Below are 16,337 nucleotides of genomic sequence, written 5' to 3' on the forward strand. Positions count from 1 at the left end.
AGTTCTGTGGGAGAAGCTCCAGTTTCTTCTGGGCTTGGTCTGGACCTGGCTGCTTTTTTCCTTGGATGGAATTTTTTCAAGGCTTACAAGATTTTCTTCAGGTGCAGTCCTCCACTTCCCCCATTTCTGTCCGGTTGGACCCTCAACCTGTGACTCCTCCCTCTTCCAATCCTATGCTTAAGTGCCGGGGCTCGCCCTGGATTCCTGTGGGTGTTCCCGACAGGAATCCGGATGGCACTGATGATGAGTTTGAACTGGATTCCCTGGAAGATGGGGAAATTCCTCCTGGGCTGGAACTGTATTGAACCATGTTGCGAATCTTTCATAGAGATGAACTACCGGCCCTGATTTCCCAGACCTTGAAACAGCTGGGTGTTCCTGGTTCGGATGCTATGTTAGAGCCATGAAAAAAATCCCATTTTGGTTTCCTTACATAAAGCCTCTTGTTTTTTCCCGGTGATGGATGCCATCCAGGAATTGATTGATCTGGAATGGGATGCCCCAGAGGCAAACTTTTAAAGGGGGTTGGACATTGGAAGGCCTGTACCCCCTGGATTTGGCTGTGAGAGAGAATTTGTGTTTTCCCAAAGTGGATGCTCCTGGTATGTGCCGCGTCTAAGCTGTCGACTGTCCCTGTAGAGGGAGGCGTGGCCTTGAAGGATATACATGATAGAAGAATTGAGGCTTTTCTAAGCAAGCCTTTGAGGCAGCTCCCTCAGTATCCTGAGGGAGCTCAGAGATGTGCTGGTGGGTCCGCTGTGTGACCTGTTCAATAGATCCCTAGAAACAGGAGTGGTGCCAAGTGATTGGAGAAGAGCGGTGGTGGTCCGCTTCACAAGAGTGGGAACAGAGAAGAGGATGGTAACTACAGACCTGTTAGCCTCACTTCGGTGGTGGGAAAAGTAATGGAGTCGCTGTTAAAAGAAGGAATAGTGAACTATCTACAGTCGGGAGAATTGATGGACCAGAGGCAGCATGGATTCACCAGGGGAGAAGATCCTGTCAGACAAATCTGATTGACTTTTTTGACTGGGTAACCAAGGAATTGGATCAAGGGAGAGCACTCGATGTCATTTACTTGGATTTCAGCAAAGCTTTTGATATGGTCCCGCACAGGAGACTGGTGAATAAAATGAGAAGCTTAGGCGTGAGTGCCGAGGTGGTGGCCTGGATTGCAAACTAGTTGATGGACAGAAGACAATGTGTGATGGTAAATGGAACTCTCTCTGAAGAGAGAGCGGTTTTAAGCGGTGTACCGTATGGATCGTTGGGACCGGTCCTGTTCAATATCTTTGTGAGTGACATTGCGGACGGGATAGAAGGTAAGGTTTGTCTTTTTGTGGATGACAAAGATCCGCAACAGAGTAGATACGCCGGAAGGAGTGGAGAGAATGAGACGGGATTTACGGAAGCTGGAAGAGTGGTCGTGGTCAAAGATATGGCAGCTGAGATTCAATGCCAAGAAGTGCAGAGTCATGCATATGGGGAGTGGAAATCCGAATGAACTGTATTCGATGGGGGGAGACGGGCTGATGTGCATGGAGCAGGAGAGAGACCTTGGGGTGATAGTGTCTAATGATCTGAAGTCGGCGAAACAATGTGACAAGGCGATAGCTAAAGCTAGAAGTATGCTGGGCTGCATAGAGAGGAGTATCGAGTAAGAAAAGGGAAGTGATTATCCCCTTGTACAGGTCCTTGGTGAGGCCTCACCTGGAATACTGTGTTCAGTTCTGGAGACCGTATCTCCGAAGAGACAGAGACAAGATGGAGGCGGTCCAGAGAAGGGCGACCATAAAGGTGGAAGGTCTTCATCGAATGACGTATGAGGAGAGATTGAAGAATCTAAATATGTACACCCTGGAGGAAAGGAGGAGCAGAGGTGATATGTTAGACTTTCAGATACTTGAAAGGTTTATTGATCCAAAGACGACGACAAGCCTTTTCCGTCGGGGAAAAAAATCAGCAGAACCAGGGGTCACGATTTGAAGCACCAGGGAGGAAGACTCAGAACCAATGTCAGGAAGTATTTCTTCACGGAGCGGGTGGTGGATGCCTGGAATGCCCTTCCGGAGGAAGTGGTGAAGACCAGAAGTGTGAAAGACTTCAAAGGGGCGTGGGATAAACACTGTGGATCCATAAAGTCTAGAGGACTTGAATGAATGTGGAAAAAAAGATTTGCATTCACAAAAAAGCGGGGAGTAGCTTGCTTTTTACAGCAGTTACTACCTCAAACCAAATAAGCCTGATACTTCACTTTCAATGTATATCAAGCATAGCTGTCTGCTTCAACGGCAGGGGAGAAAGACTGATACTTCACTTTCAATGCATATCCAGCATAACTCTCTGCTTCAACGGCAGGGGGAATGAAGAAAAGGGGATCTATATACAGACAACCAACAAGGACTGAATTATATAGTCTAGGTAAACAAGCATGGATGTAGCTTGCTTATTGCGGCAGTTACTACCCCTAACTAATTAAGCTAGATATTTCACTTAGATGCAGCTCCAACACTGCTCTCTACATTAATGGTGGGGGTGGAAGGAAATAGAATCAAAAGGTTACTAAGAGCCAAGAGTAACAGATAAGTATGAGGAAAAAAAAAAGTGCAAAACTTGCTGGGCAGACTGGATGGGTCGTTTGGTCTTCTTCTGCCGTCATTTCTATGTTTCTATGACTCTCTTGCCTTAGTGGTGAGATTTTTTCTGCTTCTCTCTCAGGAGATTGATAAGTCTGGAGGGAATTCCAGAATGTTTATGGAGACTGCTGCCATTGTTTTTAGCAGTCGCAGGCTGTGGCTTCGGTAATAGTGGCCAGGCGTCAACTCTGGTTGCGAAATTGGTCAGCTGACACAGCTTCCAAAACCAGTCTTACCAAGATGCCTTTTAAAGGCTCACTCTTGTTTGGGAGCGAGTTGGAGACACTGGCCAGTAAGTGGGGGAGTCTCCAGTGCCTCAGTTGCTGAAGGATAAAATACAGTTACAGTGCCCCTTTGGTATGAGGGGTTGTTTCCGGGATTCCAGATGGATGACCTTTCAGCAGACTCGGTCTTTCGGTAGGTCTTGGTCCTTTCATCCCTCGCATCGAAAGAGAGGAGCGGGCTCGGTGGTGGACCTTCCCGAGCTTCCCAATGAAGGTTTGCCGACCCACCTTTCAGAGCAGGAAATAGGGAGACGTCTCTCTGTCTTTTATTGGAGGTAGGTCGAGATCACGTTGGACCAGTGGGTTATGCATTGGAATTTTGCAGTATTCCTTGACATGTTCATGGTGTCCCCTTGCCACTCCCCGCAGAAGAATCAGGCAGTGGAGTTCACGCTTCAGAGGCTCCTCAAAAGGAGGACTGTGGTTCTGGTGCCCACATCTCAAAGTATGGGGCAATATTCCATTTATTTTGTTGGATCTCAAGAAGTTCAACAGTCACTCGAAGGAGACTCATTTTTGAATGGAAATCTTATGTTCTATAATAATGGCGATGCAGTTGGGGGAATTTCTGACCTCCTTGGATCTGTCGGAGGCTTACCTTCATATTCCCAGCCGATTGGAACACCAACATTTTCTACGTTTTGCGGTGTTTGGGCACCATAATCAGTTTTGGGCACTGCCTTTTGGTCTCGCCACTGCTCCCAGAACATTTTCCAAGATTATGGTGGTGGTAGTGGTGGCCTTGCGAAAAGAAGTGATCCTGGCGCACCCGTATTTGGACGACTGGCTGATTCGAGCCAAGTCTCAGGAAAAAAGTCACCTGGTGACACACAAGGTGATCTCCTTATTGCAGGAGCTCAGTTGGGTGGTGAACTTAACCATGAGCAATCTTCAACCATCCTTGGAGTATCTGGGGGTCTGGCTCAACACAAGACAATTTTCCTACTGGAAGTTTGGATCCAGAGATTGATGTCGCAAGTGCATCAGTTGATGAGCACGATATGCTCGATGCTGTGGTCCTATCTACAGGTACTCTGTTTGATGGCAGATACCCTGGAAGTTGTGCCGTGGGCAAGTGCGCATATGTGTCCTCTTCAGCACTCTTCTTTCTTGTTGGAATCTGCAGTCTCAGGATTATGCAAGTGTCTCAGGAAATAGACCAGCTGATGGAATGGGCAGAAGGTTTTCTTCAGATGATCTCTGCCTCTCACATTGCAGCAGACTTTCTCAGCAAGGAGAGTCTGGACCCAGGAGAATAGATGTTGTCAGCTGAGGCGTTTCTGCTCATTGAGGATCGCTGGGGCCTTCCATTCCTAGACCTGCTGGCGACTTCTCGAAATGTGAAGGTTCCTCGCTTCTACAGTCATATGAGAGATCTGTGGTCCCTGGGAATAGACGTTCTCATACAGGTCTGGCTGGAAGACAGATGCTTTATGTCTTTTCTCAGTGGCCCTATGGCAAGATTGAAGGCCGCATGGGGCTAGTATTCCTGGTGGCGCCAGACTGGCCCATGCGTCTAAAGTATGTAGATTTGAGACTACTCCTGGTGGAGGACCCCCCTCGTCTTCCACCGCACATGGAACTGCTTCAGCAGGGACTGGTTCTTCACAGGGATCCGACTCGATTCTCTTAACGCTTTGGCCCTTGATAGGGCCTGGCCTGTTAAAGGGTGGTTATTCCTCTCTGGTGATTGCCACTTTATTTGGCACTCGTATGTTCTCCACTTCCTTGGCTTATGTGTGGGTTTGGAGAGTTTTTGAGGCCTGGTGTGAGGAGCGGGGTGTTCTTCCTCGTTCATTTAAGATCTTTCTCATTCTGGATTTTTTGAATAAAGGCTTGTCCCTTAATTCCTTGAAGGTGAAGGTTGCTGCTCTTGCCTGTTTCAGAGGCCTGATGAATGGTGTTTCCTTGTTGTCTCATCCTGATGTGGCCCATTTTTTGAAGGGAGTGAAACACCTTAGGCCTCCCTTGAGGTTACTGGTTCCATTGTGAAGTCTTAATCTTGTGCTGGACTTTTTGTCGGGCCCTACGTTCCAACCTCTATGCTGCTTTTCCTTAAGGTTGTTGACTTTGAAGACTGTGTTCTTGGTGGCAATATGTTCTGCGCATCAGATTTCTGAGCTGCAGGTATTGTCTTGCCGGGAGCCGTTCCTTTGGATGACTCCGGGTACATTACAGCTGCGAACTGTTCCATCCTTCTTGCCCAAGGTAGTCTTGGGCTTTCATTTGAATCAGTCCATTTCCTTGCCATCCCTGGATAAGGTCAGGGATGCAGAGGAGTTTTGCTTTTTGTGCTCCTTGGATGTTAAGCATCTTGTCGTGCAGTATCTGAAGGTCTCTGAGTCTTTTCGAAAGATGGATCATTTGTTCTCCATGGCAGGAGAAAGCAGGGCGCTCCAGCTTCGCAAGCTACCATAGATTAAGGAAGTGGTCACGGCCACAATTGTGAATGCTGCTCAGGTTAGGGCTCATTCCACTAGGGCTCTAGCAATGTCATGGTCAAAGGTTAGTCTGTTTTCTCCCGTCAATATCTAGCGAACTGCGACGTGGTCTTCCTTACATACTTTTTCCAGGTTTTATCATCTGGTTTATCATCCTGGGAGGATGCAGCCTTTGCACTTGTGGTGTTGACTGGACCTCGAGCAGCCTCCCACCCTGCTGCTGCATGAGTGTCAGTAATCCTCCTGAGGGGATCTGGGTCCCAAGAGATTACTAGTAAGTGTTCATCCAGTCCCTAGCTTGGGGTACCTAGAATCTTCTGAGAGTTCAGCGTGTTTGGTTGAGTACAGTTCTGGTTACCTGTTTTTAATCAAGTTTTTTGCTAGTCTGTCCACAGTTGCTTTTGAAGAGAATACTGGCAGGCTGGGGTCCCTGCAGGGTTATATACACTGTGACATCAGCTTGCTCTGTCCCTAGCTGCTGGCAGGGTAGCATAAACCCAATGGTCCTGAGTCCATCTGTCTACATTACAGAAAACGAAATTATCAGGTAAATAATTTTTCCATTATAAGTGAGATTAGAATGGATAGGTCTCAATGCAATGATCTAATTTGATTGGGCCAAGTATTTTGCTAAAAGCATTTGCTGCTGCTCTCTTGCATTCACTGTGACTTCTGGCCCTAAATTGTGCCGACTGTGTGTGTGTGTGTGTGTGTATATCTCTTGTGGGGTAAGGCAAAGAAGTGCTGTATATTCAAAGATTTTATATTTTGAGCTGTGATGACTACTAGTAGACCCGCTGAACAGATCATCCAATAAAGAACTGTAAAAAGGAAAAACAGCTGTAAGGAAATGTGATTGGGCCAGATACCTCCCCCCAAACTGAAAGAAGAATTAATTCTCTATTTCTCTTTTTTCCAGGTAGATAAATATATGGCAGAAATCCTTCAAGACCTAATAATTAATTTGACCAGCAATGTTTGGAGGATTCGTGAATCTAGGTATGGATGAAATTAGCATACAAGAATGGTGAATTGTTAATAAGGCCAGAAATTCACCAAATCCCACTACTTCTTAACTCTGAATGTAGGAGAGGGAGACCAATTTGAAATAACCAAATAGATAATTCTGTATGTTGGGGACCCTTGGTTATTGGTGTTCTCTCCCCATTTTTGTCTCTGGGTCAATTCTTGCTCATTAAGGCTGAATACAGTTTAAGGTTTAATATGTATTTATTGTAATCTGTGAATCTGGTACTGCAAGTATAGTTTTACTTGTTTATGTAAGAATTTGATCTCCTAATTCTCTTATCTGTTTATTTTTATTTATTTATTTTTAATTTTTATATACCGAAGTTCTTGTAGGGACTACAAATCACTCCGGTTTACATGCCTTGGCTGTAGGCTCATAAGCTGTTTATAACATTATAGATTTTTTTCACATTAAGAACATGAGAAATGCTATACTGGGTGAGACAGTGTCCATCAAGCCTAGCATCCCATTTCCAACAATGGCAAATGCACATCCATAAGTACCTGACAAGTACCCAAACATTAAATAGATCCCAAGTTGCTATTCTTATTAATAGCTGTTTATGAACTTCTCCAGGAACTTATCCAAATCTTTTTTCAAACCCAATTACACTAACTGCCTCCGGCAATGAATTCCAGCATTTAATGATGTGTTGCGTGAAAAATAATTTTCTCCGATTTTGTTTTAAATGAGCTACATACTGACTTCATGGAGTACCCCCTAGTCCAGGGATGGCAAACTCCAGTCCTCGAGTGCTGCAAACAGGCCAGGTTTCAGGATATCCACAATGAGCACGCATATGAGAAAGATTTGCGGCCCTCTGACTGGAGTTCACCATCCCTGCCCTAGTCCTTTTATTGTCTGAAAGAGTAAATAACTGTTCCTTTTCGTACCCCAGATCAGTACAGACAAGTGGGTTTTGTATCCCTACCATCAGATGGAGACAGAGAACAAAACCTTTTGAGGCACTGTTACATAACCGAGAGTGCCACCTGCAGTCCCTCAATATTTCTCTGTCTCCAGCAGATGGTACAGGTACAAACCTGCAGTCCGTAGTTAAAAATAAATAAATAAATAAAAATAAAAAATTAGAAGTTTCTTAAATTCTTGGAAGAACAGAAGAAAGAAGAGACTCACTGAGGTGTTAGGTTCCTTCATGGGCCATCCCTCGGGTAGAGAAGGGTGATCCGGGGGTTGGTAATCCCTGATGTCTCGGCACTCTTTTTCCAGAGGAAGGGAAAGCCAGGGCTTTGAGCACCTCGCTCATCGTACTCCTTTCCAGATCATTTATAAATATATTAAAAAATCATTGGTCCAAGTACAGATCCCTGAGACACTCAACTGTTTACTTTTTTCCCACTGTGAAAACATACTATTTAATTCTACTCTCTTTCCTGTCTTTTAACCAGTTTGCAATCCACAAAAAGACATTGCCTCCTATTCCAGGACTTTTTTATTTTCTTAGAAGCCTCTCATGAGGGACTTCGTTGAACGCCTTCTGAAAATCCAAGTACACTACATCTACTGGTTCACCTTTCTCCACATGTTTATTCACCCCTCAAAAAAATGTAGATTTGTGAGGCAAGACTTCCCTTGGGTAAATCCATGCTGGCTGTGTCCCATTAAACCATGTCTATCTCAATATTCTGTGATTTTATTCTTTATTACAGTTTCCACTATTTTTCCCGGCACTGAAGTCAGGCTCACTGATCACTAGTTAACTGGATCACACCTGTAGCCTTTTTTAAATATTGGTGTTACATTGGCCACCTTCCAGTCTTCAGGTACAATGGAGGATTTAAATGATAGGTTACAAATTAATTGTAATAGATCTGAAATTTCATGTTTGAATCCTTTCAGAACTCTGGGGTTTACACCATCTGGTCCAGGTGGCTTACTCTTCAGTTTGTCAATCTGGCCTTCTAAATCTTCCAGCTTCACTGTGACTTGATGCAGTTTATCTGAATCACCACCCTTGAAAACAGTCTCCGGAATGAGTATCTCCCCAACATCCTTTTCAGTAAACACTGAAGCAAATAATTTGTTTAGTCTTTCCATGATAGCCATATCTTTTCTAAGTGCTCATTTAACTCCTCTATCTAACAGTCCAACTGACTCCCTCACAGGCTTTCTGCTTCGCATATATTTTTTTAAAGTTTATATTAGGAGTTTTTGCCTTTACGGCCAACTTCTTTTCAAATTCTCTCTTAGCCTGTCTTATCAATGTCTTACATTTAACTTGCCAATGCTTATGCTTGATCTTCTTTTCTTCTGATGGATCCTTCTTCCAGTTTTTGAATGAAGATTGATTGGCTAAAATAGCCTCTTTCACCTCCTTTTTAACCATGCTGGCAATCGTTTGTCCTGCCATCCACTTTTCTTAATGTGTAGAATACATCTGGATTACACTTCTAAGACTGTATTTTTTTATCAATGTCTACACCTGTTGCACACTCTTAACCTATATAGCTGCCTCTTTCATTTGTTTTTTTTAAACTATTTTTCTCATTTTATCAGTTTCCCATTTGAAAGTTTAGTACTAGAAGCGTGGATTTAATTACTGTCCCCCTTTTAGTCGTTAATTCAAATTTGATCATGTTTTGATCACTATTGCCAGCGGCCCCACCACCATTACCTCTCTCACTAAATCCTGTGCTCTGCTAAGAATTAGATCTAAAATTGTTCCCTCTTTTTGGTTCCTGAACCAGTTGCTCCATAAAACTGTCATTTATTTCATCCAGGAATTTTACCCCTCTAGCATGTCTTGATCTAACATTTACCCAATCAATATTGGGATAATTGAAATCTCCCATTATTACTGCACTACCAATTTGGTTAGCTTCCCTAATTTCTCTTACCATTTCACTGTCCATCTCATCATTTTGGCCAGGGGGACAGTAGTATACTCCTATTACTGTACTCTTCCCCAACACACAAGGGATTTCTACTCATAAAGTTCCATTGTACATTTAGTCTCTTGCATGATCTTTATCCTGTTGGACTCTATACCTTCCTGGACATAAAGTGCCACCAAGTTGCTCCTCTCTATCATTGCGATATAATTTGTACCCTGGTAAAGCACTATCCCATTGGTTATCCTCCTTCCACCATGTCTCTCAAATGCCAGTTATACCTATCTCATTATTCACTGCTGTACACTCTTAACTCTTCCATTTTATTTAGACTTTGGCTTAGCATACAAACATTTCAAAATGTGCATTTTGTTTGTATTAGCATTCTGCTTTTCAGTTAACAGGGATAACTTGGAATCTCTTAGCTTAAGTGATTCTTTACTTATAGTCACATGGGACTACTTTTCTTATTTTTAGAACTTCTCTGTTGAGATGCCTTAATTCTAATGCTTCATTAGTATTTTTTGAAGATACGTCCCTCCGAACCAAGTGCTGTGAGTGGCTGTCGACTTTCCCCAATTTGATTAGTTTCCCTAATTTATCTTAGCATTTCACTGTCTGTCTGTCTCTCACCATCTTGGCCAGGTGGATGGTAGTATACTCCTATCACTATTCTCTTCCCCAACAGACAAGTGATTTCTACCCTTAAAGATTTGATTGTGCATTTAGTCTCATGCAGGGTGATTATGTCCGGGATAGCATATCCAACAGGATAAAGCGCCACATCACCTCCCGGATGCTCCTCTCTGTCATTGTGATATAATTTGTACCTTGGTATAGCACTGTCCACCATGTTTCTGAGATGCCAATTAAGTCTGTCATCATTCACTGCTATACATTCTAATTCTCCCATCTTACTTCTTAGACTTCTGGCATTAGCATACAAACATTTCAAAGTTTGTTTTTTGATTGTATTTTCATTCTGCTTTTTAATTGATAGGGATAAATTAGACTTTTTTTTAGCTCAGGTGACTTTTTTCTTACAGACACTTGGGCTACTTTTCTTATTATTGCAACCTCACTGTTGGGATGCCCTAATTCTAATGCATCGTTAGTATCCTTTGAAGATATCTCCCTCTGAACCATGCACTGCTGAGCGACTGTTGACTTCCCCTTTGTTCTAGTCTAAAAGCTGCTCTATATACTTAAAGATTAGCGGCAGAAACCTGGTTTCACCCTGGTTAAGGTGGAGCCCATCCCTTCGGAAAAAGTTCCCCAACTTTTACAAAACTGAATCCCTCTTCCTTGCACCATCACCTCATCCATGCATTAAGATTGGAGCTCTGCCTGCCTCTGGGGACCTGCGTGTGAAACGGAACATTTCAAAGAATGCTACCCTGGAGGTTCTGGATTTCATCTTTCTATCTAAGAGCCTACATTTTTGGCTTCCAGTACCTCCTCCCATATTTTCCTATATCATTGGTGCCCACATGTGCCACAACAACCAGCTCCTCCCCAGCACTGTCTAAAGTCCTGGATGACAGATGAGGTCTACCTCCTTTGCATGAGGTAGGCATATTACCAGGTGATATCTACATTAAGTGTCTTTCGGCTTCTGAATTCAAAAGAGTACTTTTATGGGCCATCACATTTCCTGCAAATCTTGGAAATATGTCAGTTATCTTTCCTATTGCACAGAATTTTAGTAGCCATAGAGTTTCTGAAATTGAAGAGTAGTCTAGTAAAGCAATGGGCTGAGAACCAGAGAACTCAGGGTCCAAATCCCTACTTCTCCTCCTACAGAAGCACCTTGTGACCTTGGGCCAGTTGCTTCAGGCTCAGGTCTAAACTCATATCCCTTCCTCAGAGAAAGGGATATACCAACTGAATCTGTATTTATTACTTACCATGTGAGATGTGGCAGGAAGATGGTGTAGAGCAGAGCTTCCCAAACCTGTCTTGTGGATTCCACAGTCAGTTGCTTTTACAGGATACCCACATTAGAAATGCATGAGAGAAATTTTGCTTACATTGTAGACTTGGCATATACAAATTTCTCTCTTGCATATTCACTGTGGCAAGCCTGAAGTCACACTGGCTTGTGGGGTCAGCAGGCCAGATTTGGGAAGTTGCAGTAGACAGTGCTGTTAAATTAAAATGTACCTTTTAACTTAAAGCTGTACTACAGAATTCTCCATTAAAAAAAAAAAAAAAGCTCCACTTACTTTCTGTAAAAATGATTTCCTATCGTGTAGCAGATGGACTCAGGACCAATGGGTATAGTGTACTCCTGATAGCAGATGGGAGACGGAGTCAGATTTCAACGCTGATGTCAGCCTACAATAATACCCGTGCAGGAAGCTTAACTCTTCAGTATTTCTCCGTCTCCTAAGCAGATAGGGACACATCCACACACTAGAATAGTGTTAGCAATTCTAAAACAAAGAAGAGAGAAAAACTTACCTCAAGATGACGAGCCCCACTCTCCTGCGGTGATACCTAAGGGTCCCTCCCCCAGTCGAGATTTCCTGAGGTGATTTCCGAGATCCCTCAGAGATAAGCCTCTGTCTGGTAGCCAGATCCCGGCATGGTCTTTAGCCCCTAGTGTGGCTTAGAGGCAGCAGGTGTTGAATCGAGCGCAGCGGTGAAGGTATTTCCCTCTCAACCTGCAGCCGGAGACCGCCCAGCACTAGACCGGGAAACGCCAAGACCAGGTAAGATAGAAAACTTTTTCTAAGTCTCCGGTCTTGAGGCTCGAATTGCTGCACAGATCGTCCCTTCCGGCGTCTGTAAAATTAGGTTGAGCAGCCTCGTCCGGGCTAGACTCCGATCCGGTGCGAGGGTCCACATACGTGGAGACCCTCTGGGGGGGGCGCCGTTTTGCCCGCATGGTCGTCAGCGCCATTCCCCCCCTTGATCATCATATTGTCCACACAACTGAGCCGTGCGCACAGCGGCGAGCTGGGCGCACAACCGACTTGTGCGCACAGCGGCGCGTGCATCTATGCCATGTGCACAGCAGCCCGCATAAATGGCCTAAGCACATAAATAGGTCCTTGCGCACATCTCACCCAGGCACACAAAATGGTAGCCTGCACGCGCACCCCGCATGCACATCACTGGCGCAACTGGAACGCCCAACTAAGCCTCCCGGCGCACGCACCTACGCGCACAGGCGAGTTTGAGCCACTCCATGCACACAAATCATGGCACCGCCGGCCAAGAAAGCCAAGGGACAAGCCCTCTGCCCAGCCTGCCACCTGAGAGCTACACAACCTGAAGTGGCCTCCACCCTATGCCTGCAGTGTGAAGAGGCTCAGGGGGAACCTAAGGAAGGCCCCTCACAGCCAGTAAAGGGATCCGGATTCACCAATGATAGTACCCCGGACTTCTGTATTTCCGACTCTGCGCCTACTCAGGGGGGCCTCCACTGGATTCAATATGGACCCAGGTACCTTTTCCTGGGTGGAAATCTTCAAAGGACTGCAAACCTTTGTCCAGGCACAATCGGTACCGCCTGCGACACAGACCCAATCTCCACCAGAAGCACAAGACCTCCCAAGTTCCTCTCGCACCTACCCAGACACGCCCTTTCAAGCAAAAGCCTCTCCTTAGGAGGACACAGATACCTTGGGGGAAGAGTCTGACTCCCTGGAGGAAGGGGAAATCCCTCCAGGTTGGAACCATACTGAACCTTGATGCAATTCTTCTCCGAAGATGAGTTACCAGCTCTCATGTCTCTGACCCTGAAGACCTGGCCATTCCAGGCGCGAGTGCCACAACGGAGCCAAAGACTAACCTAGTTTTGGTCGGTCTCAGTCAGGTCTCATGCTATTTCCCAGTGCTGCAGGCCGTACAACAACTGATTGACCTGGAATGGAATGCCTCGGAGGATAGCTTCAAAGGAGGATGGGCCCTAGAAGCCCTATACTCCCTGGAACCCACAGCCAAAGCTCCTACGGTTCCCAAAAGTGGACGCCATGGTCTGCGCTATCTCAAAGCGCACTACCATCGCAGTCGGAGGAGCTGCACTTAAGGATGCCCAGGACAGACATCAGGAATCAATCTTTAAACAGTCATTTGATGTCGCAGCAATGACCCTGCAGATCGCTTCCTGCTGCGCCATTGTGACACGTGCCTGCTTGCCTCTCTCCAGGGACGCAACCTCTTCCGCCAAAACATTAGAACCGGCGATATCGTTCCTAATTGAATCGACCTCTGACCTGGTGCACACCTCAGCCAGAGGCGTCTCCTCCATAGTGGCAGCCAGAAGGCAACTATGACTCCGAAATTGGTCAGCTGACGCGACCTCCAAGATGAACCTCACGAGAATGCCTTTTAAAGGATCCCTCCTGTTCGGAAGCGAACTGGAGAAGTTAGCCAACAAATGGGGCGAATCCCCAGTACCTCGGTTACCGGAGGACAGGAACAAAAGAAACCAGTGCTCCTCTCCCCAAAGAACCAATGGCAGAGGAACCCAGCATTTCAGACCATACAAAAACACATACCAAGCACCTCACCACTCAGGCAGGGCCCAGTCCTTTCGGAACAGACACAACAAGAGGGGAGCTGGCACAGGTACAGGCCCCGGCCGCACTCCACAATGAGAATCAACAGACCCATCCACAGGAAGAAGTCATAGGGGGCAGAGTTACCCTCTTCTACCAAAGATGGGTCAAGATAACGTCAGACAAAGTGGGTCCTAACCATCATTCGAGAGGGATACTATCTGACTTCCACAGCATCCCTCCAGACAAATTTGTGAGATCACCGTGCTACTCCCTCTCCAAGAGGAAGGCAGTGGAAACCACACTGACAAAACTACTTAGCCTAAAGGCAATAACCTCTGTGCCCATGCACCAACAAAATACTGGTCACTATTCCATCTATTTTATCGTCCTCAAGAAGGAGGGAACGTACAGGCCCATCCTTGACATCAAGACTATCCATTGCTACCTGAGGGTACCGCACTTCCTCATGGAAACCCTACGCTCAGTCATAAGGGCAGTACAACCGGGAGAATTCCTGACTTCACTGGATCTATCTGAATCCTATCTCCACATCCCGGTCCACCACGACCATCAGCGCTTCCTAAGCTTCGCAATATTGGACCATCACTACCGGTTCCAAGTGCTACCCTTCGGGCTAGCTACCACCCCTCCAACCTTCATCAAAATCATGGTGGTAGTGGCGGCAATACCTGAGGAAAGAAGGAATCCTCATACATCCTTACCTGCACGATTGGTTGATCAGGGCAAAATCTCCAGAGGAAAGTCACCAGGTGACCACCAGAGTCAAGAATCTACTGCAGAATCTCGGGTTGGTCATCAACACAGCCAAGAGCTGCCTACAGCCCTCCCAGTCGCTAGAGTACCTGGGAGTCCGATTCGACACCAAGCAAGATAAGGTTGTCCTCCCCCCCCCCCCCCCCCCCAAAGGAGAAGGAAACTGATGGGTCAACTGCGAAAACTGCTGAACTAAGCTCACCCCAAGATATGAGACTACCTCCAAGTCCTCGGTCTCATGACATCAGTCCTGGAAGTCATTCTATGGGCAAGGGCCCACATGTGCACACTACAACGTTCCCTATTGTCAGGATGGGATCTGATGTCCCAGAAATACTCCATGCACCTCCAGCTACCAGCAGAGGTTTGAACACAGCTCCAGTGGTGCCTACAGGAGGACCACCTGAGCAAAGGAATAAGGCTATCCTCACCAAACTGGATCTTGCTCACCACGGATGCGAGCCTGCGAGAGTAGGGAGCCCACTGTCAGGAACTGATGGCACAGGGACAATGGGACAAGGAAGAGTCTGGATGGAACACAAACAGACTGGAAGCCCGAGCAGTCAGACTAGCCTGCCTACGATTCGGCCACAGACTCCGTGGAGAATCCGTCAGTCATGTCTGACAACGCCACAACAGTTGCATACATCAACCGCCAGGGAGGAACCAGAAGCCAACAGGTGTCCCTGGAAATAGACCCCTTCATGGCGTGGGTGGAAGCAAACCTGCAAAGAATTTCAGCCGCCCACATCACGGGAAAAGACAACATCTTTGCAGATTACCTCAGCAGAGAGAGACTAGACCCAAGGGAATGGATGCTATCGACCACAGTCTTCGAATTAATAATAAACCGCTGTGGGACCCCAACCATGGATCTACTGGCAACCAGATCCAATGCTCAGGTTCCCAAGTTCTTCAGCCGCAGATGAGAGCCGTAATCCTGGGGAATTGACGCCCTCGTCCAGACCTGGCCACAGGAAGACCTGCTGCATGCTTTTCCTCCATCCACAAAATAGTCCCTTGTGGTGCTCTTGTACTTCTAGTGGCTCCAGACTGGCCAAGAAAGGCCATGGTACACAGACATGCGAAGACTTCTTGCGGGGAACCCTCTGTGCCTACCTCCACACAGGGACCTTCTCCAGCAAGGACCGATCCTCCACGAAGACACGACTCTATTCTCTCTTACAGTCTGGCCATTGAGAGGACTCGCCTGAAGAAGAGCGGATACTCTAAGGCATTGATTGACACCTTGCTCTGAGCACACAAGTTCTCCATATCTCTAGCTTACATACGAATATGGAGAGTATTCGAAGTCTGGTATGAGGACCACGAGATCCTTCCGCGGACAGTCAAAATTCCCATGATACTGTAATTTCTGCAGGACGGCTTGAAGGGGTTGTCTCTCAACTCCCTCAAGGTTCAGGTGGCCGCGCTGGCCTGTTTAGAGCCAAAGTGGACGGCATCAGTCTATCAACCCATCCAGATGTTTCCCGCTTCCTGAGAGGGGTCAAACAAATCCAACCACCATTAAAGTGGCCGGTGCCCCTATGGAATCTCAATCTAGTTGTAGACTTCCTAGCGGGAGCTTCCTTCAGACCTACATGTGGTCAGTTACTACGGCTCCTGATCTTGAAGACTGCATTCCTAGTGACAATTCAGCCTGCCACATCTCTGAATTTCAAGCGCTATCCTGCCGGGAACCGTTCCTCAGGTTCACACTGGGATCCATACAGCTATGCACTGTCCCTTCCTTTCTCCCGAAGGTGGTTTCTCAATTTCATCTAATCAAACCATCTCGCTGCCATCTCC

At 46.2% G+C, this 16,337-nt stretch overlaps 1 protein-coding gene across 4 annotated transcripts in view; it reads left to right on the forward strand.

The window, feature by feature from the left end:
- The window catches only part of ECPAS (Ecm29 proteasome adaptor and scaffold), a 338,465-nt gene that overhangs the window by 255,075 nt on the left and 67,053 nt on the right, over positions 1-16,337 (forward strand). For all 4 annotated transcript variants that reach the window (XM_029614666.1, XM_029614656.1, XM_029614672.1 and 1 more), the window contains exon 31: positions 6,281-6,360. In XM_029614666.1, coding sequence (XP_029470526.1) covers positions 6,281-6,360 — 80 coding nt within the window. The remainder of the gene's footprint in view (positions 1-6,280; positions 6,361-16,337) is intronic.

The sequence above is a fragment of the Rhinatrema bivittatum genome, chromosome 1 (genome assembly GCF_901001135.1).
Source record: "Rhinatrema bivittatum chromosome 1, aRhiBiv1.1, whole genome shotgun sequence".
Classification (NCBI taxonomy): Eukaryota; Metazoa; Chordata; class Amphibia; order Gymnophiona; family Rhinatrematidae; genus Rhinatrema; species Rhinatrema bivittatum.